This window comes from Cynocephalus volans, chromosome 7 (genome assembly GCF_027409185.1).
Source record: "Cynocephalus volans isolate mCynVol1 chromosome 7, mCynVol1.pri, whole genome shotgun sequence".
In the NCBI taxonomy this organism is placed as follows: domain Eukaryota; kingdom Metazoa; phylum Chordata; class Mammalia; order Dermoptera; family Cynocephalidae; genus Cynocephalus; species Cynocephalus volans.
The window spans coordinates 145,124,348-145,150,500 of NC_084466.1; the positions used below are offsets into that span (position 1 = coordinate 145,124,348).

Sequence of the window (26,153 nt, forward strand, 5' to 3'; positions counted from 1 at the left end):
GCTGTTGAATTTAGTTTGCTAGCATTTTGTTGAGGATTTTTGCATATTCATCAGAGATATGGGCTTATAGTTTTCTTGTAGTGCACTTGTCTGGCTTTGGTATCAGGATAATGCTGGCCTGTGAAATGAATTGGGAAGTGTTCCCTCCTCTCTAATTTTTTGGCAGAGTTTGAGAAAGATTGGCATTAGTTCTTTAAATGTTTAGAAGAATTCACCAGTAAAGGCACTTGTTCCTGGGCTTTTCTTTGTTGGGCGATTTTTGATTACTGATTCAATTTCTTTACTCGTTATTGGTCTGTTCAGATTTTCTATTCATGATTTAGTTTTTGTAGGTTGTATGTATCTAGGAATTTATCCATTTCATCTAGGTTATGCAATTTGTTGGCACGTGGTTGTTCCTAGTAGTCTCTGATAATCCTTTGTATATCTATTGCAATGTCTCTTCTTTCATTTCTGATTTTATTTATTTGATTCTTTTTTATTTTAGTCTAGCTAAAGGTATTTTGCTTATTTTTCACAAAACCAACTCTTAGTTTCATTGATCTTTTCTATTGTTTTTCTAGTCTCTTTCTTTTATTTCTGCTCTGATATTTATTATTTCCTTCCTTCTACCAGCTTGGGACTTAATTTGTTTTCCTCCTTTTTTTTATTTTTAATTTAAATTTTATTTTCTTCATTGTATAAGTTTATGGGGTACAATTTGTTGTTTCATATATTGTACAATGATCTAATCAGAATAGTTAGTATATCTATCACCTAAACATTTATAATTTCTTTGTGGTTATAACATTCAAGATCCTCTTTTCTGGCTATCTTGAAATATACAATACAATATTATTAGCTATTGTCACCGTAGGGCACCAAAACTTATTCTTCCTATCTAACTGTAACTTTGTAATTTTGTACTAGTCTACCAACCTTTCCCTGGTCCCTGCTCCCAACTCCTTCTGATAATCACTATTCTACTCTCTATTTCTTTCTTTTCTTCTCTCAATTTTTTCTTAATTGACCCATGATAATTGTATATGTTTATGGAGTACAGTATGATAATTGGGTACATTCATACTGTGTGCAGTGATCATATCTGGGTGCTTAGTATATGCATCACCTCAAACATTTCTTTGTGTAAGGAACAATCAAGATTATCTTGACTAGCTATTCAAAGACACCACAGTACTATGTTAACTGTACTCTCTGTATTGCCATGGAACACCAGATCCCATTCTTTGTATCTTTAATACTTTTTATCCACTGACCACCCTCTTCCCATCTCCCCTGTTCTGTTTAGCCCCATTGGTCTCTAGTAACCACTATTGTACTCTTTACTTCTATGAGATCAACTTTTTTAGCTTCCATATATGAGTGAAAACACATGGTATTTCTCTCCCTGTGCCTGGCTTATTTGAGTTAACATAATTTTCTTCAAGCTCATCTGTGTTGCTGCAAATGGCAAAATTTCATTCTTTGTTATGGCTGAGTAGTATTCCATTGTGTACATATCCCATTTTCCTTATCCAGTCATCAGTGGAAAGACACTTAGGTTGGTTCAGTATCTTGGCTATTGTGAATAGACTTATGATAAAAATGGGAGTGCAGATGTCCCTTTGACTTATTGATTTCCATTCTTTTGGATATATACACAGTAGTAGGATTGCTGGGTCATATGGTAGTTCTGTCTGTAGCTGTTTGAGAAACCTCCATACTGTTTTCCATAATGGCTGTTCTAATTTACATTCCCACCAGCAATGTGTAAGAGTTCTCCTTTCTCTGCATGCTTGCCAGCATTTGTTACTCTGTCTTTTTGGTAAAAGCCATTCTAACTGGGGTTAGCTGATATCTCATTGTGGTTTTGATTTGCATTTCTCTGATAATTAGTGATGTTGAGCATTTTTTCATGTCTGTTGGTCATTTGTATGTCTTCTTTCAAAAATATCTATGCAGCTCCTTTGCCCATTTTTCATTGGATTATTTGTTTTTTTTTTTTTTTTTTTTTACTATTGAGTTGTTTGAGTTCTTTGTATATCTGGACATTAATACCTTGTCAGATGCATAGTTTGCAAATATTTTGTCCCATTCTGCAGGTTGTTTTTTCTCTCTGTTGATTGTTTCTTTGCTGTGCAGAAACTTTTTAGTTTGATAGAATACCATTTGTTATTTTTTGCTTTTATTACCTGTGCTTCTGAAGTATTATTACTGAGACCTATATTTTGAAGTGTTTCCCCTATGTTTTCTTATAGAACTTTTATAGTTTCAGTTCTTCAATTTAAGTCTTAAATCCATTTTGAGTTGATTTTGGTGAGAGATAGGAATGTAGTTTTATTCTTCTGCATAATGATCTCCAATTTTCCCAGCACCATTTATTGAGGCTGCCCTTTCTGAAGTGTATATTCTTGGCTCCTCTGTCAATAATTGGTTGTCTGTAGGTATGTGGATTTAATTCTGAATTCTCTATTCTGTTCCATTGGTCTATATGTCTGTTTTTGTGCCAGTATCATGCTGTATTGATTATTAATGCTTTGTAGTATATTTTGAAGTCAGGGAGTGTGATACCTCCATTTTATTCATTTTGCTGAGGATTGCTTTTGTTACTTGGGGTCTTGTTGTTTCATATAAATTTTTGAATTGTTTTTTCTATTTTTGTGAAGAATGTCATTGATAGTTTGATGGGAATTGCAATGAATCTGTAGATTTCTTTGGGTAGTATGGTTATTTTGGTAATATTGATTCTTCCAGTTCATGAACATGGGATGTCTTTCCAATTTTTTTGCACATTTTAAATTTCTTTAATTAGTGTTTTATAGTTTTTATTGTGGATATCATTTACCTCCTTGGTTAAATTTATTTCTAGGTACTTTTTATTGTTGTTGCTATTGTACATGGGATACCTTTCTTGATTTTATTTTCCTGCTAGTTTGTTGTTGGTGTATAGATATGCTACTGATTTTTGTATGTTGATTTTGTATCCTACAGCTTTCCTGAATTTGTTTGTCAGTTCTAGGTGTTTTTTGGCAGAGTCTTTAGGTTTATTTCTATATAAAATCATATCATCCACAAACAGGACAACCTGACTTCCTCCTTTCCAATTTGGATGCCCTTTATTTCTTTGTCTTGCCTAATTTTGATCTAGATAGGACCTCCAGTACTATGCTGAATAAAAGTGGTGAGAGTGGGCATCCTTGTCTTTTTCTAGTTCTTAGGGGGAAAGATTTCAACTTTTCCCTGTCCAGTATGATGTTAGCTGTGGGTTTGTCACATATAGCCTTTACTGTATTAAGATACTTTCCTTCTATACCTAATTTGTTGACAGTCTTTATTAAGTAGGGATGATGTTTAATTTTATCAAGTGCTTTTTCTCCATCTGTCAACATGATCACGTAGTTTTTTTCTTTCATTCTGTTGATATGATGTATTATGTCTATTGATTTGCATATGATATAGTTTGCATATATTTCCCCCTCAAGTTGCTGACCCAGGATATTTTGCAGATGAAATTTCTAAGCAGCACAGCATACAGGAAGTTGAATGGCTACTTGCAACAGCTTACGCTGAGTTACGGCAGAAAAGGTATGACATAAGGCCAGAATTTTTAAGTCAAAAGGAAGCAGATGGCAAAAAATTGGAAAATTCTCAGGCTAGCCACATAAAGAGTGATAAAGTTAGAGTGATAAAGTTAGTTTGACTGAGAAAACAAAGGGTGTAGCCCAGTGACTGTTTGCTAAGGAGATTAGTATAGAAGAAAGGGATTATTAAGAAAAAGGAAAAAAGTCCTTGAAGGCATTTCAGAGATATTTGAGGCTTCCCCGTCCATCACAGGCCCAGAGGCCTAGGGAGACAGAATGGTCTTGGGGAACAAGACCAAGGCACCCTCCAAGGGCTTACTGTCCAGGGCCACCTTGGAAGCTGCTTCCAGCACCAGCACCAGCACCAGCACCCTGGATACTCCAGCTGTGGCTAAATGGTCCCAGGTGTGGCTGTACCTTCAGCTTTTGGAAGATACAAGCCAGAAGCCTTGGCAATATCCACGTGGTGTTAAGTTTGCAGGCTCACATAATGCTAGAGCTGTGGAGGCTTGGGAACCTCTACCCTGATTTCAAAGGATATACAGAAAAACCTTGGGGCCCAGGAAGAGATCTGTCACAGCAGACAGCCTTCACTAGAGTGAAGTAGAAAGATGGGATTGAAGTTGCAGCAGAGAAATCCCACCAGAGCCATGCCTAGTGGAGCTGTGAGAATGAGACTGCTATGGAGACCCTAGAATGTTGGAGCTACCAGCATGCAACACCAGGCTGACAGAACTAAAGCATGGCTGGAGACCAGGAAAGCCATGAGAGAAGGGCTGTTGGAGGACTTGGAAGCTCAATCCCCACACCAGCATGCAGAGGATGTCAATTATGGAGTCAAGGTGCATGATTTGCTAGCTTTGAGATTTGATGCCTGACCTGCTGGGATTCAGACTTGTTTAGGACATTTTGCCCCTTTCTTTTGGCCTATATCTCCCTTTTGGAATAGAAATGTGTACTCTATATTTGTCCCACCATTGAATCTTGGAAAATAACTTGTTTTTATTTCACAGATGGTATTTTGACTTGAGTTGAAAGAAGTCAAGAATTTGGGGATGAAATGAATGTATTCTTGTGTGAAAAGGACATGAGTTTTGGGGGGCCAGGGGTGGAATATTATGGATTGAATTGTTTTCCTCCCCCAAATTTAATGTGTTGGAGGCTTGGTCTCCACTGTGACAGTGTTAAGAGGGTGAGAAATCCTATTATGATAATTGAAAGGTGGGTACTTGAAGAGGTGATTAGATTGTGAGGAACATGCCCAAGTAAATGGATTAATGAACTGATGGTTAATGATGGTCATGGGTGTGGTTCTGAGGCTTTAAAAGGAGGAGTGAGGAGATAGCTCTCTCAGTGCTCTGCCATTCTCAGCAGGTGACACCCTGCATTGCTGTATAGTCACCTTACCAGATGTCTTCTCCAGACTGTGGACTTGCCAGCCACCTTAAATGTAAGCAATAAATTTTATTTCTTTATAAGTCAGCCAGTTTCAGGTATTTTGTTTTAAGCAACAGAAATGGACTAATACAGCATATGTTGAACCATCCTTGAATGTGTGGGATAAATTCCACTTGATTATGGTGTGTAATCTTTTTGATGTGGTGTTGGATTCAGTTTGCTAGTATTTTATTGAGGAATTTTACATCTGTGTTTATTAGGAATATTGGCTTGTGGTTTTCTTTTTTTGTGTGTGTCCTTGCCTGGTTTTGGTATCATTGTAATACTGGCCTGATAGTATGAGTTTGGAAGAATTCCATCCACTTCAATTTTTTAAAATAGTTTAAGAAGTATTGGTATTAGTTCTTTAAATGCTTGATAGAATTCAGCAGTAAAGTCATCTAGTCCCGGGCTTTTCTTTGTTAGGAGTCTTTTTATTACTGATTCTATCTTGTTACTTGTTATTGGTTTATTCTGGTTTTCTCTTTCTTTTTGTTTCAGTCTTGGTAGGGTATATGTGTCCAGGAATTTATCCATTTCCTCTAGGTTTTTGTATTTATTGGTGTATGGTTGTTCATAATAGTCTCTGATGATCCTTTGTATTTTAGTGCTAATGTGTTATAATGTCTCATTTGCATTTCTGACTTTATTTATTTAGATCATTTCTCATTTTCTTTTAGTCTGTCTAATGGTTTGTCAATTTTATTTATCTTTTAGAAAAACCAGTTTTTCATTTGATTGATTTTTTTGTATTGTACTTTTAGTCTCATTTATTTCTGCTCTAGTTTTTATTATTTCTTTTCTTCTACTTATTTTGAGTTTAGTTCTTCCTTTTCTAGTTCCTTGAGATGCATTGTTAGGCTGTTTATTTGAAATCTTTCTATTTTTTTGGTGTAGGTGTTTATTGCTATAAATTTTCCTCTTAACACTGCCTTGGCTGTATCCCATAGGTTTTGGTATGTTCTGTTTCTCTCTTCATTAGTTTCAAGAAATTTTTTTATTTCCTTCTTAAGATCTTCTTTGACCCATTGGTTGTCAAGAGTATGTTGTTTAATTTCCAAGATCCTCTTGTTATTGATATCTAGTTTTATTCCATTATGATCAGTAAAAATACTTGATATGATTTCAATTTTTTTGAACTCGAGACTTATTTTGTGGCCTAACATATGGTCAGTCATAGAGAAAGTTTCATGTGCTGATGAAAAGAATGTACGTTCTGCAGCTGTTGGATGAAATACCCTATATATGTCTGGCAGGTCCAACTGATCTATGGTGCTGTTTAAATCTGATGTTTACCTGTTGATTTTCTGCCTTGATGATCTGTCCATTGCTGAAAGTGGGGTCTTAATGTTCCCAAACATTATTGTGTTGGTGCCTGTCTCTCCCTTTATATCTGATAATATTTACATATCTTGGTGCTCCAGTGTTGGGTGCATATATATTTATAATTGTCATATTCTCTTGCTGTATTGATCCATTTTTCATTATATAGTGCCCTTATTTGTCCCTAGATATAGATTTTGATTTAAAAATCTGTTTTATTTGATGTAAGTATAGCTACTCCTGTTCTCTTTTGTCTTCCATTTGCATGGAATAACCTTTTCTGTCCCTTCACTTTCAGGCTATGTGTGTCTTTGTAAATAAGGTGTGTTTCTTGTAGGTAGCATATGGAAAAGTTATCTTTTTAAATTCATTCAACCAGTCTATGTCTTTTAATTGGAGTATTTAGTTTATTTACGTTCAAGGTTATTATTTATGTATGACATCTTACTCCTGTCACTTTGTTGGTTGTTTTCCAATTTTTGGTGTGTATCCTTTGTTCCTTCCTCTTTTACCCTTGCAGTTTGGTGGTTTTCTGTATGATAAAGTTTGATTCCTTTCTCTTTCTAATTTGTTTATCTACTCTACCAGTGTATTTTATATTTTCAGGTATTTTAATGATGGTAGTGGTTGTTCTTTCTCTTCCAGACATTTCTTTTAAAGTTGGTCTGGTGGTGATGAATTCCCTTAATTTTCACTTGTCTGAGAAAGACTTTATTTCTCCTTCATTTCTGAAAGTTAGCTTTGCTGGGTATAATATTCTTGGCAGGCAGTTTTTGTTCTTTCAGTACTTTGAATATATCATTCCATTCTCTCCTGGTCTTTAGGGTGTTTGCTGAGAAGTCTGTTGCTGTTGTTAGTCTGATGAGGGTTTTCTTATAATTGGCTTGATATATATATATATATATATTTTTTTTTTGCTGTCTTTAGAATTCTCTCTCTGTCTGTAACTTTGGATGGTTTGACTACAGTGTGTCTTGGAGATGACCTATTTGGGTTGAATCTATTTGGGGACTTTTGAGCTTCCTGGATTTGCATGTTTCACATCTTTCCCAGACTAGGGAATTTTTCAGCTATTATTTCTTTAAACAGGTTTTCAAAATCTTTTTTGTTTTTCTCTCCTTCTGGAATGCTCATAATTCAAATATTTGTTAACTTAATAGTATCCCATAGATCTTGTAATCTGTGTTCATTCTTTTTTCTTGCTTTTTATCTTCCTGTATTATTTCAAAACTGCTATCTTCAAGATCAGAAATACTTTCTTCTGCTTGATTTAGTCTGTTGTTGAGACTCTCAGATACATTTTTTATTTCATTCAATCAACTCTTCAATTCCACGATTTCTGCTTAAGTATTTTCAATGGCATCTATCTCTTTGTTGAATTTTCCATTCAGATCTTGAATTGTTTTTCTGATTTCTTTGAACTGTTTGTACTCTCTTGCATGTTATTGAATTTCCTTGTGGTCATTAAACTGAATTTCTTTTCTGGAAAGTCAGCAATTTCCAATTCTTTGGGATCAGTTACTGGAGCATTATTTTAGTCTTTTTTTTTGGTGGTGTTATGTTACCTTGTTTTTTCATGTTTCTTGTTTTCCTGTGTTGATATCTGTCACCTGGTGGAACAATCACTTTTTTGAGTTCTATTGAGTAGCTTGTGTAAAACTTTCACCTGCCAATGCATCCTAGTGTGTTGATTGGGTCGAGTGCAATGGCTTTGTTCTGGATGGATGCAGTAATGTAGACTCTGTGTAGTTTCTTCAGCTGTAATCCACTTTTGCTCCATCTGTGAGTGACTCAGCAACCTATGCTTTGGAGGATTTTTGGCAGCAGCAGGACAGCTTTGCCAGGGGAGGTATCACTGGGTTGGTTCACAGACTGGTGGAGTGCACATACACACTGTGGGTCAGTCATCTCAGGACCTGGCTCACTGGTTGAGTTGCTGGATTGATTCTTAGTTTGGGGATGTGGGCATATGACATGTCAGGATCTCCGGTAATAGTTTTTGCATGGCAGGGTCACTATTCTGCTTCTTTGACCAGTGGTGGGCTCACCAGGGACACATCAGCTAAACTGTTTCTCACTCAGATGCATGTGTGTATAATGGCTCAAAGACTTGGTGGTGGGTTTTCCAGGAGTGTGACAGCTAAGCTGTTTCTCTGAGTCAGGAGCTTTGTGTGCTTTGGCTTGGCTAACTGAGCACAGGTCTAGTGGTAGCCCTGCTTCTGTGTCAGTTCTTAGGGCCTGATGTTTTCTTTTGTGATTCAGGAACTGGACTGCCAAGGGTAGAGCCTCTTCTCAGGAAGTGGGCAAGGCCACTAGGGAGGGATACAGTGAGGGGGCCCATCTAGCTGCTTCTTCAGTCCTTCAGTGAAGGGGCCAGGACAGCCACTTCTGGGAATGTTGGCAAAGCCATTAAGTGGGACTGTTCAGGATGGAACCACCTAGCTGCTTCTCTGAGACGGATGGATGCACTTTATTTTCACCAGCTGTGGGCCTAATTTTTAGGGTAGAGACAATGAGCTGTTTTTCCAGGTTGGGTGCTCAGGTGCACACAACTCAGCTGGCGGGCTGGGGGGTAGAGGGAGGAACGGGGGTGTGGTCTGCCTGAAGAGAGTCTTTCTGTCTGATCTCTGGCTGGAGATATAGGGGTACATCAGTTCAGCAGGACTAGGGTTGGCTTCCCAGACTGCAGAACTAGAGTCATAGCCACTGTGAGCCCAGGCTTCAAGCTGCTTGGATCAGGGCATTATAACCTCTCCTGTGAGTGTGCTGGGTGGAGGGCAGAGCTGTAAGGCTGAGGAAACACTGTGGCTACTGACCCCAGGTAGAGTGCATTCCTGTAAAGGCTCTTGTCTCAAGATGGCACTGTCATATATCAGCTTGGGTCACGAGGATGACGATGGGAGTGCACAATTTGTGCTAGTGTTCTAGAATGATGCAGTGTGTGTTTTCTAGGGATCTCTCCACACTTAGCTCCAGTCTTGTCCTGCCAAAAGATCTGTGGGCCTCTGTGGTGAGGATGGGGGTTGGTGTGGGTCCTCTACCTACCCTTTTGCTGCAAGGGAAAATTCCTCCTGTACCAATCCCGGTATCAGAGACAGAGTGGCTGAGGCCATGTACCTCTCCCTCTTTTCTATGCCTCCATCCTGGGCTTTTGTGCTCCACAGGGATCTCACCAGTCTCCTGCTGCACTCCTACACTCTTCCACTGATGCTCCCATCAATATTTAGATGTATGTTAGTTGTTCTGGTCCTTTTCTGTGGGAGGAAAGTGCCCTAGGCACCTCTAGTCTTCCCACTTGCCCTGCCTCCCTCTATTACCTTTTTTTATAGGTATAATTTTAAGTTGTTCATTTGAGATCTTTCTTCTTTTTTGATGTAGGCATTTATTGCTATAAACTCCCTCTTAGAATTGTTTTGCTGCATCCCATAAGTTTTGGTATGTTATGTTTCATTTTTGCTTATCTCAATATATTTTTAGATTTCTCTTTTATTTTCCTCTTTGAACTATTGGCTATTCACAAGCATGTTGTTTAATTTCCACACATTTTTGAATTTTCCGAAATTTGTTCTATTACTGATCTCTAGTTTTTACCTTTGTGGTCAGAAAAGACACTTGGTATGAATTCAGCCTTCTTGAATATTAAGACTTGTTTTGTGGTCTAACACATGATCTATTTTGGAGAATGTTCCATGTGTGTTTTAGAAGAACATGTGTTCTGCTGCTGTTAGATGGAATGTTCTGTACGTGTCTTTTTGATTTATTTGGTCTAAAGTGTAGTTCAAATCCAATGTGCCCTTATTGATTTTGTCTGGATGATCTCTCCATTGTTGAAAATCGGATATTGAAGTCTCCTCTTATTGTTTTGCAATCTATGTATCCCTTCACATAGATTAATATTTGCTTTACATATATATATTTATATTCTCCAGTGTTGGTTGCATATATATATATGCAATGTTTTATCTTCTTGATGAATTGATCCCTTTGTCATTACAGAATGACCTTCTTTGTCTGTCTTATAGTTTTTGAGTTAATTCTGATATAAGTAAAGCTATTCCTGCCCTCTTTCAGTTTCCATTTGCATGGAGTATCTTTTTTTATCCTTTTACTTTCAATCTATGTGTGTCCTTAAAAGTGAATCTCTTATAGGCAGCATATAGTTGGGTCTTGATTTTTATTTTTTTATTATTCATTTAGCCACTCTATGTCTTTTGATTAGAGAATTTCATCCATTTACATTCAAGGTAATTAACGATAGGCAAGGACTTACTATTCCTATTTTGTTAATTGTTTTGTTTTTTTTTCTTGATCTTTTGTTTCTTTCTCTCTTTTTGTCTTACTTTGTGATTAGATGATTTTCTCTAGTGGTATGCTTTGATTCTGTACTTTTTATCTTTTTTTTTTTATCTACTATAGGTTTTTGCTTTGTGGTTATTATGAGCCTGTATAAAACATCTTATAGTTACAATAGGCTATTTTAAGCAGAAAACAGTTACAGTTTTCCTGAGTTACAGTTATTTTTAAGCACTTTAAAAATGTGGGACCACTTCCTTCTGGCCTCCATGGTTTCTTTATGATAAAGCCACAGTCACTTGAATTGTTGCTCCCCTGCAAGTAATTTGTTATTTTTCTCTTGCAGCTTCCTAGAGGTTTTCTGTATCTTTAGTTTTTTAGCAGTTTGTTTATGATGATTTTGGTGCGGATTTCTTTGAAAATATCCTGTTTATGGTTTGCTCAGCTTCTTGAATCTGTAGGACTACTAACTTAATAACTATGCCTTTTTGTTTTATATATGCAATGGTTGCTTTTTGTTGTACAGTATACATCTTTACTCATCAGATTCTTCCTTTAAATAATGTTGTATAGCTTTGTATATAGTGTCACCCACAATAGTATAACTGCATTTTCCTTTTTTATCTTGAACTAGTATCATATCTCTATATATGTTATAAACACCACAGTGCATTGTTATAATAATTGTTTTGAATAACAAATTATCACTTTATGGAGAAAATTGAGAGATTTCTTTTATATTTATCCACATATTAATTTTTATCTACACTTTTCATTTATATATGTAGATTAAGATTTCACCTGTTATGAGGTATCATTTGCATTAGTCTGAAGAACTTCCTTTGTCATTCCTTGTTTTTTCCTGCATGCTTCATTTTGGATAGTTTCTCTTTCCATATTTTAGGTTTACTCTTTTTTCCTGCTATATTGTCTAGTCATGCATTAATTCTGTTCAATATATTTTTCATTTTAGATACTGTATTGTTTATTTCTAGGCATTCCATTGTAGTCTTTTTTAATTTTCCATTTCTCCCTTCATCATACTTATATTTTTTACAATATTATTGAACATACTTGAACATATTTTCAATAGTTTTTAAAACATTCTATTCTGCCAATCCTATTTTCTGTGTTATTTCTGGGTCTGTTTCTATTGACTGGTTTTTCTTTTTTTATGGGCCATATTTTCTTTGCTTTCTGTACTTGTTAATTTTTTAATGCATTTTGGACATTGCATATTTTGACCTTGCTGGATGCTGGGTTTTGCTTTATGCCTTTGAGGAATGTTGCACTTTGTACTGACATACAATTAAGTTACCTTGTACCAGTTTTGGCATTTTGAAGGGTTGCTTTTGAAGCTTGTTAGTGGATCCGAAACATCTTTTAGTTTGTTGCTCTTATTTTGTTGCTTTTATTTTATTCCAGTACTACAGACCTTCTCAGGGATGCTATCTAATGCCTCCTGTAGTGTGAGGTCTTTCTTTTATTGCTTGGAGCACAAAATATTCCCAGCCTTGTGTGCGGTCCAAGAGTTGTCTAGCCTACTAGTTTTTCGGTGGTTCTTTCCATAGCCTCAAGTAGTTTCCCCTTATGTGTATTCAGATCACTACTCAGCCAAAGACCCGAGGGAACATTTCTCCAGACCCCTTGAGTTTTCTCTGTGAGCAGTTACCTCATCTCTACAAATTCTATCTGGTTTGGTTTCTTTAAATTCTAATGTTTGTTTTCTCAACTCAAAGAGATCACCAGACTCTCTGTGATCCCCCTTCTTGTGCAGAAGCCAGGGCATTGCCTCCAGGCAGTATGCTCTGGCAATCATGGAGCTTGCTTTGTTTCTCTCCTTTTGAATCATAGTTTTGTGCTGTCACAGAATCACAGGTCTATGCTGCTTGTTATCCAGTATCTATAAACCATTTTTGATATATATATTTTTCTGTTTTTAGAGTTGTTTATGGTAGGAAATGAAATGTTCTCTAAATTACTCCATCATGGGTTAATGAAAAACTCTTGGTATATTTGAGTCATTTTTGCTTTTGACTTTTACAGTATTGTCCTGAGTTAGTTCATGTATTCATTTATCTGTTTTCAAAATTATCTTTTCTCTTTAATGAGCTACTTTTGAACCAAGGATTCACTTTTTATAAATTGGGATTATGACAGAGCACACTACCAAATTAAAGAAAAAATTCATGCATATGCAAATAATAACATACAATTGATAAGAAAATACTTTTTCTGAAGTAACCTACGTTTTGCTACCTTGACTGTTTACTGAGACCAACTGATTTCTTATAGTGTATATACATTTCCAAATGCAAAACATAAGAAGAATATAATGAGAATGTGGATGATAATTAATCTTACATTTCAAGTTTGTCTCCTATATGTGAAAAAAATTATTTTTTTTATCTGAAACTACTTTTGATGTGCTGCTTAATTTTTTTACTCTAATTTTTTTTTTCAGTTGTAAAGAAGTAATAGCAATAGTATGCTCCTCAAAGGGTTATTGTTTAATGAGATAATGAGGTAATTTCTGAGACATAGTATAACTCTTTTAGATGCTGCTGCTGCAGATGACTGCAAAGTTGTTTATTGCATTACTGTTTTAAAAAGCAAATTGAAACCCAAGTGCATAACAATGTAGTTATTTAAATGAGTTATGCATTATTAATATAATGGATTTGGCTGTTAAAAAGTAATAAGTAGGACATAGAAAGATACCCCAAATGTTTTGTTAAGTAAAAAATAGCTGCAAAATAGTACTTTCGGGGGGTACAAATATTTACATATATTTACGTACATGTAGGTCACACATGTATACTAAAATATTCAAAAGTATAGTTTGAAAATTGTTTGAACATAACAAATTTTGAAAAATACTTCCAGATAGTGAGCTTGGGGAGAAAGCAACTTTAACTTCTACATTATACATCTCTTCTACATTATACATCTCTTCATTCAATATTTTTTTTGGTAAGGAAAAAATTTATCTTATTAAAAAGAGAATGAATAAAAATATGAAAAATCTTTACTTTGGATATGTATGTATGGCTTTAACAAGTAGTTAAAGAATAGTAATCAAATCATTTCTGATAAGTTATTATTTATTTTGTTCTTTGGAAATTAGCTCCAAAATGTAATGCATAAGTACTACATACATAAGTACTATGAAGTTCCTTTAAATATGTAAAGTACAATTGGGTTCAGTGACTCTTTCTTGAAACTTCCAATTCTTTATGACCTCTGAAGAATCACTTTTTTTTACTACTTTAGAATTGTGTAATGTTAAGAGTTTTTAAGCATTACCTTCATTTTCTGTTAGTTGCTTTGGGTATTCTCAATGAGCTGTCTAGAATGCCATAGTTTACATGATCAGTTAGAGGGAACATGGAGGTGTGGTTTGGGTGCATTTTTAAAGACTAATAGATTTCGATATAGTTGCTCTTTATAATCTAAATTTTCCAAGGCCAAGAAACTGCATGTTTTTTCTTTTTAATGTGCATATTGTTAAAAGCATGCCTTGCATATGGTTGGTTTCTATCAGTGATTCTGCAGTAGGAAATGAGTCTCTTCTAGATATAGCAAGCAGAATTGGATTTAATACAAGAAATTAATTACAGAAGTGCTCAAAGGGCTAGAGACACCAAAGGAAAGGGGATCACCCGGAAATCTGGAATCTGCTACATACCTGGGCTGAAGCCTGTGATCACATTTGCCACTGAGCTACTAAAAGTGCCCCTTCTACCACTGAGCAGCAGCTGCCCCTGCTCAGTGTTATAAAGCTACTACTGCTATTAACTACTGTGATCACCTGCCTGTTCCTGCTGCTGGAGAGAAAAGCAGACTATCTTTCTTTCTCTTGCTGGTAGTGTTGGTGATATATTAGTTGTATTTTTAAATACTACTTGAAGTTCATGATTATCTTCTTTCTGTTACAGCATCAAACACTTGGCTTGTTCCAGAAACTAAAGGAGCTATTGTACAAGGTGGATATGGCCATACCAGTGTGTATGATGAAATAACAAAGTCCATTTACGTTCATGGAGGTTATAAAGCATTACCAGGCAATAAATATGGATTGGTAGATGATCTTTATAAGTATGAAGTTAACACTAAGACTTGGTGAGTACATTGGGTAGATGTACGATAAGGAGAAAATTTGACATTAGTTGTACCTTATATTTGTATAATAGTGGTGTTTACTGAATATTTTCAGTGGGAAATTCTTGGACTTTTTCCATCTTTATTTCAGCTAATGATATGCTATCATGTAACAATGGCACAAATTAACACATTTTCTGTGTAGCCATCATTACTATGAATGGTTTACTTTAAAATGGTTTCTGATCCCATATAAATACTTATTCTGTATGCATTACTTATACTTTTAAGTGCAGATATCATGTGCATTTTAGATGAGAAATTTTGTTTACCAGTATAACTTTGAGCTTTGATATCATTTGTCTTGGGATTTATTCTTCTTTGCATTCATATTTATTGTCATTTGTAAATTTTAAAAAGCATTTCTTCAGTTTCATTATCCAACTTCCTGTGCAATACAAAGCTTTTGGCTTTTAGGTACATTTTCATTTCTTGTTATAAACAGTGCTACACTGCACATATTGTTCTGGTTTCCTGATGCACATGTGCAAGAGTTTCTCTAGGCTATATATTTAAAAGTGTAATTACAGTGCTTGAGGGGATTCACATTCTCAACTTTATTACATGTTGCTGAATTGCTTATCCAAGTCACTGTGATAATATACACTTCCACCAGCAGGGTGTGAGTGTCCCTGTTTCTTTATGTTCTTACCAACACTTGATAATTTTAAGACTTTTTCCTTTTGCCAATGTGATGGGTGTGACTGGTATCTTACTGATATTTCAATGTGCATTTCTTTGAATATTATTGTGAATAAACATCTTTTTATGTGTTCATTTGCCACCATGTTTTCTGTTTAGTGAATTGCTTATTCATATCCATAATATTCTATTTACATTTGAAATATTATTCATTAATTTTTCACTTATTGATTTTCTGGGTATATTAGTTTTAAAATAGAGTTTTTGTTGTACTACTTGCCCTTTGTAAAATCTATAAAATGACTCCTTTTTTGTTTTATGGCACTATATGTTCATTTAAATTTCTAGCATGAAGTTACTTTATGAGTCTAAAGGAAAAACCCAGTTTTCCACCAAATTGTGATTTGTTCCACCCCCTTCATTTTCTAACATATACCTAATTTCAACTTTCATTGAAAAAAAAAGATGGGAGCATAAGACTCTCTTTTGGTGATTTTGTTAATTCTAATTTTTTTAGTCTAATAAAATGCAGTATTATTCTCTACATTTTTATATCTATTCAAATGGATAAACCTATTTTTTTATTTTAAATAACTTACACATTGCATTTTATTTCCTATTGCATATTTCTTTTTCTTTTTGACTTTTTGCTATGTCGGTGAAAGGCATTGTTGTATAGTGATTAAGGTACTATCAGTCTGCTTACCATATTTTTTGCATATATTGTAAATATTGTCATACCAAAAAGGGAAGGATAACTTCTTATGCATGAAGGAAGCAACAAAGTTCACATTAATAATAATTAGTATAGTAATGCTGAAGGAAGGATCTTAGAAATAAGTGGATAAGAGAGCAGAACTAGGTATTATTTGAATGAAGTCAAAATGAGAGATTTAGTTGTTGCTCATCACTTGAATGGAATTTTCTAAGAATTTACATGCTTTCCTACCTGAACTCTTTCTGTAGTGAACTTATAATAGAAGAATATAAACATCAATCTTGGCAATTGTAGTACATGCACAAATAATATTGGCTACTTGTCCCATAGGAGAATTTAATAAAATAATTTGTAAATTATTTTGAGCAACTCATTACAAGTATGCTATATATATGTATGATGCTTTAATATTTTAATGGGTCTTCAGCTCATCAGTGAGCTCTAAATTGATTTTTCTATGATCCTTAAAATTTGTAGCATTCTTAAAGTTTTGTTGTTTTCTGTTAGTTTATTTGACAAATTTGCTGTTATCTGTGGATTATTTTGTTTGCCAGGTTTAGTTGCCTAATTTGAAATAATTTTAAAGTGTCACTATTAGGTATTTATTGTATAGACTAATCTTTAATTTTTACCTCAGAACTGGTTTTATTTTTTAGTAGATATGGTTAAGTACACAGGTCACTTTGTTGCAATTTTAGGAAATGTGCATTTGGAAGAATTCTTTTTCAATGGTGAAATGGATTATTTTGGACTGTTACAAGGTTACTTCAAAAAGTTCATAGAAAATAGAATTAAAAGATAATACAAATATTTCCATGAACTTTTTGAAGTACCCTCATATTTTCATTGAGAAAAAGTAGGAATTATATCTGTTTAAAGCATCACAGAACTATAAAGGCAGTGAGAATTTGCCAAGATTTAGGACAGGAGAAATGTCAAGGGAGGTGAGCCTAGCATTTCATGCAACTTTTGTCCTTGAGACATTTATAAATCCTGAAAACTGCCTGAAAATCTGATCAGTGCTTTTATCAGTCCTAAGGAGAACCAAAATTGGATTTCCAGATGTGCCAAGGAAGAGGAGCCTTGGTACATTCTTAAGCACAGTCTGGTTCCTCAAGTTCTAATCCCTATTACTAAGGATGAACTCACCTTTTAATCATCACAATCTTTCATTATATTTCATTACAAGGATAAAGAAAATAAATATATGATAAAGGAAGGGAATATAAGACCACAAATTAATGAAATAGAAACAAAAATATGATAGAGGTGATCCCTAAAACCACCAACAATAAACAACATTTGTTGTTTGTAAAAAGTAATAAAATAGATAAATACCCATGTAGACTTAGAGGTAAAGATCATACTCAAATAACCCATGTCAAGAATGAAAACGGATATCACTACAGACTGTACAGATATTAAAAGTTAATAAGAGCATGTGATAAGCAACTGCATGACAGTAAATATAAAAAATTGAATCAACCACAGCAAATTTCTAGAAAAATAAAACTTACCAGAATTGACATATGAAGAGATAGAAAACTGGAATAATCTTATGTCAAAGAAATAGAGTCTGTAATTGAAAACCTCTAGCCTCAAAACAAACAAATATACATACGTACATACATACATACATACATACAAACAAACAAATAAAAGCAAATCAGAACACAAAACTCTCCAGGCTCAGATCACTTCACTGGTAAATTGTCTCAAACATTTAAGAAATAAGTTTTTAATATCAACAAAATAAAATTAAGGAAAAGATAAAAAGAAAAATAAAAAGAAATAAGTATTTAAGAAATAAGCAACACCAATCTTTTACAAACTTTCAGAAGACAGAAATAATTACCTTGAGAATTAGGAGGCTAAAATATTCTTGATATAAAAATGTAAAAAGGACATTAAAAGTAAGGAAAATTATGATGTTATTTTTTTCATAAACATAGACAAAAAACAGGTAATTGTAGCACTTTATGAAAAGGATAATAGATCATGAGTTCATTATAAGAATATAAGGTTAGTTAAAAATTAAAATCTGGATAATTAAAACAGTAAGAGAGTAGAGAAGTAAAGCTCTGTAATAATCTGAAAAAAATGCAAAAAAAGTTTATTTAAAATTTAAGATATGTTTATGGTAAAAACTCTGTTGAACTAGGAATAGAAGTAACTTATCCACATGGCAAAAGGTACAAACAGAAAAAGTTTTACTGCAAAAATTATAGTAAAATATAGAAGACTATCCCTCTTGATTGGGAATGAGATAAGGGTGCCCACTATCACCTCTTCTATTCAACATTGTATTGGAGTTTCCACCTAGTGAAATAAGGCAATTAAAGTAAAATATCATATAATATAAAAGGTATATGGGTAATAGGTTGGTGCATATAAGTTCAATATAAAAAGTCAATCAAATGTGATTCTGTATACCAGGAACAATTAAAAAATGATAATTTAAAAGCCATATAACTTATATTACTATCAGAACATCGACACCTAATGAATAAATCTAATGACATAAGTACAGGATTTTCACACACGAAACTATAAAACCTTATTATAAGACATTTAAAATAAATGTCTAAATAAATGGAGACTACATGTTTGAAAAACTTATATTGTAGAGATAGGTATTCTGCCCAAATCGATCTATAGTTTTAATGTAATCTCAAATAAAATTATAGCAGGTATTTTATTTGGATATTGACATGCTGATTCTAAATTTATACGGCTATAAAAATGCAAAGGGCCAACTATAGCTAAAACAAATTTTAGAAGTACTGATAAAGGTGAGTATCTTCACAGTCATGGATAAAGAAAGATTTCTTAATAGGATTTATGCAGTATTATTAATAAAGGAAAAATGATAGACTGAACTATATTTATATGTCTAAAAATGTCAGTAAGAAGGTGAAATAACAAGCTACATTGTAGGAGATACTTGCAATGTATAAAGCCAAGAAAGCACTCATGTCCTGAAAATATAAGCAATAAGAAAGTGTAAGACAACTCAACATAGAAATGAGCAAGAGACTTGAACAGGCATTTCACAAAAAAAGATGTCCAAATGACCAAAATACATATTAAAAAGTGCCCAACCTTACTAGTCACCATAGCAATTTAAATTAAAACCGCATTGAGGTATGAACTAGTATTTCTACAATGAACTAGTAATTCTACTATGAACTAGTAATTCTACTCATGAACTGGTAATTCTACTTTTAGTTATAAAGCCAACAAATGCATATATGTGTGCACTACAGTTATACAGAAGGATATTAATGATGGTGTTGTTTGTAATAGTCAATAACTGGAAACAAATGAAATGTGTGTTCATACAGTGGAATGCTATGTAACATTGAAAATGAAAAAATTGTCTCTGTATGAATCTGCACAGTTGTTGACCAAAAGAAGCCAGATGTAAAAAGAATACAGAGTATATTATTCTATTTATATAAAGTTTAGCACCAGGAAAAACTAATCTGTGGTCTTAGAAGTTATGATGAGGATTTCCTTTGGCTAGGACTAATGGGTAGTGATTTGGATGAGCAACAGGAAAGCTTTCGGAGGGTTTATACAGGTGCTCACTTTGTGATAACTCATTGAACTATACACTTAAGATTTTTGTATTTTTTGGTATATATATTATACTTCATAAAAATTTATTTAAAAAATATAAATCTGTGTTTGATATGACTTCTCAGGTTTATTATTTTATGGTAATAGTTTATGATATTTTGGCATACTGTAAAAGAGGTTCAATTTTTAATATATGTAAAAGTTCTGGATATATCCAAAGTCATTGCTGCTACCCCACTACTTCAGGATTAGTTGGGTTTGGTTTTTTTTTGTTTGTTTTGTTTTGTTGTACATTTAAAGAATAAGAGAGAATAAACATCCTTGATTTATAGGAGTTTCCATTTCTCAAAAGTGATTCCTTTATATTGTTAGTATGTTTTACTGATAGATATTATCGTTTGCTAAGGGATTTTAATTTTGCTGTGATGATTTTGGGGTACCAGGGTAATTGTGGTTTTGATTTCTTAGCCTTGTTCAATGAGGCATATTATAACTTTTTTGCATATATGTTTGTAGAACTTATTTTAGGAGTCTATTCCTTCACTGTTCTAGGTCAAGGATTTTCTGTGATCATAGAGACCTCAGATTTTCTTGGCCTATTGTTGAAGTCTTTTACTCTGTTGTTGTGTTCCTTTACCCTGTGAAGAAGCACAATGAGTTTTAACAAATAAGGAGCATATTAAACATTATCAACTTAGTATTTTTTTTTTTACTGTTTTTTACAAGTGAGAGAAAAAAGATTTCAACTTTAAAGATATTAAAAAGATAAGTAATGAATTTAATGATAATGCTTCTGTGGTGCTATCTTAATTCTGTATTTTTGAAAAGTGTTTGAAATCATGTATGCTTAAAAATTGTTTTCATAATGAGGCTACACCTGATTACATGAAATGATTTCTTCTAGCTTCAACTGAATATAATGGGGGTTATTTTTATATTAAACTATTCAAAGCTATTTTATTAAATTGTTAAGTTTTTGTGATTTCTCTAAAAGATTTAGGTCTCAGAGGTTTTAGAAAGTGACACAGGATGATTTTATAAGACCGTTAGTAGTTAAATCAATATTTCCATAAATACTGATGAATATGCTATTCACCCCTTGCTTATTTTTCTGCATGATAAGTGCCTGATATCTTTTCAATGAAAATTTCATTGAGTCTTTATCAATATCTGTGTTAGGAATAATCCTTAGAAGTTCTCAGTAAGGGAGATTGATAGTTTTAAAATTTATGATTTATATTTTTTATGGGAAATAATGGAAATACACACACATACACACAAACACACACACATATAGCAAAGTAGTATAACAGAGAGATTTGTTAAAGTGAACGTGAAATTTTTATATAGGCAAAAAGACTATTGTCATTATAAATATCATAATATGAGATTTGGGATTTTGGAACATCTGGGTCAAATCGCGTATTGATAGCTTAAAGAAATACTGTCTCCATAGCTTCACTTTTTAAGGTGATTTTAAAACGTGCGCTACTTATTTTTTCCTAGTTCTATTTTATAAATTGGGAAATATTACATACAGAGCAAAGACTACATGAAAGCATACATATATATACAGCTTCAGAATCATAAAATGCTCACCTGAGCCAAGAAAGAGGACATTACAGTACCTCAGAAGTCCTCGTGTGTCCCTCCATGATGGCACCCCTCTCCATTAACCCTAAAAGAGGTAACCATTATTCTTAATATTGTGTTAATTATGTCCTTGTTTTTCATTATAGATATTTTACCCTCCATATATGTACTTGCAAGCAAACCATTAATTTAGTTAGTCTGTTTTGAATTTGGCATGTATGAGGCTACTTCAAAAAGTTTGTGGAGAAGTAGATTTAAAAGATAACAAGAGTCTTTCCATGATCTTTTAGAAGTACCCATGAATTGTTTAACATTGTATGCTTTCTTCAGAACCTTTTTAAAAATCAGCTTTATGTTTTGGTGATATATTTTGATGGGGAGAGGCAGAGGACAAAAATGGAAATAAATAAAATGTATTTTAAATGTTAATAAGTACTATTGGAGGAAAAAGAAAGCAAGGGAAGAGGATAGGGAGTTTTGGGTTATTGGATTTGAAAAAGGTGGGCAGAGAAGACCTCATAGAGAAGACATTTTAGTAAACCTGAAGGAGATTTGGGAGTGAGCCAGGCAAGTATCTGGTGGAGAGGTATTCTAGGAAGGGGGACAACTAGTACAAAATCTGAAATGGGAATATCCTTGTCATTCGGAACAGTAAGGAGGCCAATAAAGGTGGAGTAGTGTGTCTTGGAGTGGGGTGAGGGAACTGGTAGGACATGATCTTAGAGAGGTAAGCGGGAACCTTGTCATGTAGGGTTCTATAGGTCATCATAAAACTTTACTAATATGGGTAGTCACTGAGGGTTTTGAGCAGAGGTGTGGTATGCTCTGACTTAGATTTTTACAGGAGCACTTTGACTGCTGTGTTGTGATTATGATGCAGGAGCAGAAACAGGATGACCATTTAGGAGGCTGTTGTAATAATCTAAGAAAGAGATGACTTGGGACCAAGGAGACAATGTGAAGGTGATGAGAATTTGTTGGATTCTGAATATATTTTCAAGGTAGAACCAACAAGAATTGGATAAATTAAAGGATCAAATATAGAGCGGATGAGAGAGAGAGAAGTGAAAGATGGACCAGGCTTTTGGCCTGAAGATCTGAAATCATGGGGTTGGCATTAATTAATATGATGAATTTTGTGGGAGAAGTAGGTTTTGTGTGGGGAAAGATTAGAAGCTCAGTTTTAGACACATTTAATTTGAGATGCAAACTACACTTCTTAGTGGATATGTTAAGTAGGCAGTTGGATATAGGAGTTACAGGATCTGGACACTCAATTTTCTGGTTAGAGAAATGAGAAACAATCAGAAAAGGAAACTGAGAATGAGTACTTAATGAGTTCGCAGGAAAACTGGGTGTTCTAGAAGCCAAGAGCATATTTCAAAGGTGAGAGAATTTGTCAGAAGCTGCTGGTAGGTAAAGTCATGTGAGAATTGAGAAATGATCATGGGATCTGGCAAACTGGCATTTTTTTCTGACCGTGTCAAGAGAAGTTTCAGTGGAGTGATAGTTCAAATGAAGGTGGGAGAAGAGGAATGGGAGAAAAGAACTCACAACTTTTTTGAGGAATTAAGTTATAAGGGGAGGATAGAAACAGGGGAACTGATGGCAAGGGAGGTGGGGCAAGAGAGGTTTTTGTTTGTTTGTTTTGTTGTTTTTTAAGTTTGGAGAAATAATTTGTTCATAGGCTGACAGGAAGTAAAACCTTAATTTTCAAATATAGATCTTTTTTATATTTTCTATTCAACTTTGAATAAATATTTGAATTGTTGCCTGTTTTTGCTGTTAAGAGCAGTTATAGTACAGATGTTCTTATCTAGTCTTCTATGATTTTATATACAATTTTGTCTAAGCTGTTTACTTAGTAGTATGAATGCTTGGTGACAGAGAGTGTTATGCTCGGTTTTACCCAACTATACTCCGATTTCATTTTCCTAATTTACGTTCCCACCAGTGGTAAATGACAGTTCCCATTCCTCTATAATCTCTCCACGATTTGGTGGTATTTCATTTTAAAATAATTTTTGCCAATATATTAAATATGAAATGGTGTCCCATTTTGTTTTTAATTTGCATTTCCTTGATAACTGATGAGGTAGAATATTTTTTCATGTTTATTGGCCAGATAACTCTTCATTGAAATTTTGCTCAATGTTCTGCCCATTTTGTTTTATTTAGTGGTTTGGGTTCAGTTCTTTTTGATATTAGCCTTTGGTAGTTGTATATTTTGCAGACGTTTTCTCTTCCAGATTTGTATGATATTGTTTGATGAACAGACTTCTTAATTTTAATATAGTAGAAGTGATTAATATTGTCTTCTGGGGGTTGTGCTTTGTGTCTTGCTTAAATAATACTTCCCTACTTCAGTGCTTTCTATATTGCCCTTCAAATGTTTGATAGTTTTGCCTTTCACATTTAGTCTTTAATCCAACTGCATAAGGATCTATTTTTTTAAAAATGTGGACAACCAGTACTCCCAGAATGATTTATGGAAAAGTCTGCTCCTTTAGTGGTCTGCAATACTAGTAAATTTTTTGTTAGATTTCCTAAATGATTGATATTTTGAATGCTTTTTCTTAAGGAAATCTGTATTAGTTTCCTAAGGCTATCATAACAAATTACTACAAACTTGGTGGCTTAAAATAACAGAAATTTATCCTCTCACAGTCCTAGAGGCTAAAAGTATGACATCAAGATGTCAGCAGGGCCATGCTCCCTTCAAAGGCTCTAGGGAAGGATCCTTCCTTGCCTTTTCCAGCATCCAGCAGCTCTAGGCAATCCTGGGCATTCTTTGATTGGTTGTAGCTTGATCCTTCCAATGTCAGCATATGTCTTCACACGACCTTCTTATAAGGACACCAGTTGTTGGATTTAGAGCCCATACTAAACTAGTAGTAGATCGAAGTGAACTCATTTTAATTAAAATGTGACTTCATTTAGCTTAACAAATAACATCTGCAAAGATACTATATCCAAATAAGTTCCCATTCTGAGGTTCTGGGTGGGTGTGAATTTTGGGGGTGACTATTTATTTAACCAGTATGCTATCTTTTCATTTTCTTTTTCTGTTTATGGCTTGATAGACAGAAATGCAATTGATTTCTTAATTACTTCTGTGTGTAAAAACTTGCAGTATTTTAGTAATTTATGTGTAGATAGTTTTCAGTTTTTTACAATAGATTATCAGATTATGTACAAATAATGAAAGTTTTGTTTCTTCCTTTCCGGGTTTTAAAGCTTTATATTTTTCTTGCCTTATCATTCAAACAACAGTCTTTAGTTCAGCATTGAATAGATGTAGTAACAGCAGACATCTATTATTAGTCCTGAACTTTAAAGAAATGCTTTTAGTGTTTCTTCAGTATGAATAGTTGTTCACTGTGGGTTTTGTAGATAACATTGTTAGGAAAGCTCCCCCTTTTTTTCCTGGTTTGCTAAGGGTTTATGTAATGAATTGATAATTGGGTATTATCAGAGGACATTTTGGGAATGATTATCTGGTTTTCCTACTAAATAATTTAATGTGGAAAATTAGATTTGTTTCATTATTAACTCGACTTGGATTACAACAAACTTACTCATAATGTATTACTTGTATTTTGGTTTGCTAGTATTTTGATAAGAATTTTTACATTAATGTTACCTGGTGAGATTTACACATACTTTTCTTGAATCATTCATGTCAGCTCTTTGGTGTTAAGGTTATAATGGGCTCATAAATTGAGTTGGCGAGTTTTTCTACGTTTTTTTATACTCTGAAATATATGTATAAGATTAGAATTACTTTTTTCTGAATATTTTATAAAATACACTTTAAGTCATCTAGGTCTGACCTGTTCTTTATGTGTAGAATTTTAACTACTGAATTCAATATAATGATTATAGGAGTATTCAGTATTTGTTCTTGAGTCAGTTTTGATAAGATGTATTTTAAGGAATTTGTCCAGGAAATTGCTGTCTTCAGTTAAATTGTTATAAAGATGGTTATATATCCTCTTTGAATCTTTTAATATCTGCAGCATCTGTAGTTATGTTCCGTTTAAATTATTTTTAAATACTACATCTATTTTTATCTATCTACCCATCTATCTACTTTTTCTCTGAATTAAGAGTGAGTTACTGACGTGATACTCTCTTAAACCAAAATATTTAAAAATGAACTTACTAAAAAATGGGGACATTCTCTTATATAACCACAATACAAATATTGAATCTAGGAAATAATATAGATAGAATATTACAACCTAATTTATGGACCTCATTTAATTGTGCCAATTGTCTTAATATATTTTATAAAAAATATAACTTTTTTAATTGGTGGATTTAATTTCTTAATGAAATTTGCATCAGTGTTCACATGTGAGATTGGCTTGTGTTTTTCCCTTCTTATACTGTCCTTCTCAGGTTTTGATGTTTTTTTACCTTGCCAGGTTTGGATATCTTTTCCTGATCCAGGATCATATCCAGGATCATACACACATTTAATTGTCATGTCTGTTCATTCTCCTTTAATCTGGAACAATCTCAGCTTTTGTTTGAAGAACGTACCCAATTTGGGTTTGTCTGACATTTTTTCATTATTAGATTCAAGTTTTGCATTATTTGGTAGGAATACAAAGTGTGTTCTTCTGTCATGACTGGTAATAATAAGTATTTTTTGAAAAAAACTTTTTAATTGAGATAAACTTGATAAAACGTAAAATTCTCAATTTTAAACATTTAAAAAAGTACAAATCAGTGGTTTTTAGTATATTCATACTGTTGTACAACCATCACCACTAATTCTAAAATATTTCTATTACCCACAAAAGAAACCCCATACCTACCTATTCTCTCTCCCTCTA

General features: G+C 33.7%; 1 protein-coding gene across 4 annotated transcripts in view; it reads left to right on the forward strand.

The window, feature by feature from the left end:
• The window catches only part of ATRNL1 (attractin like 1), an 819,545-nt gene that overhangs the window by 107,969 nt on the left and 685,423 nt on the right, over positions 1 to 26,153 (forward strand). For all 4 annotated transcript variants that reach the window (XM_063102060.1, XM_063102061.1, XM_063102062.1 and 1 more), the window contains exon 9: positions 14,552 to 14,735. In XM_063102060.1, the coding sequence (XP_062958130.1) occupies positions 14,552 to 14,735 (184 nt within the window). The remainder of the gene's footprint in view (positions 1 to 14,551; positions 14,736 to 26,153) is intronic.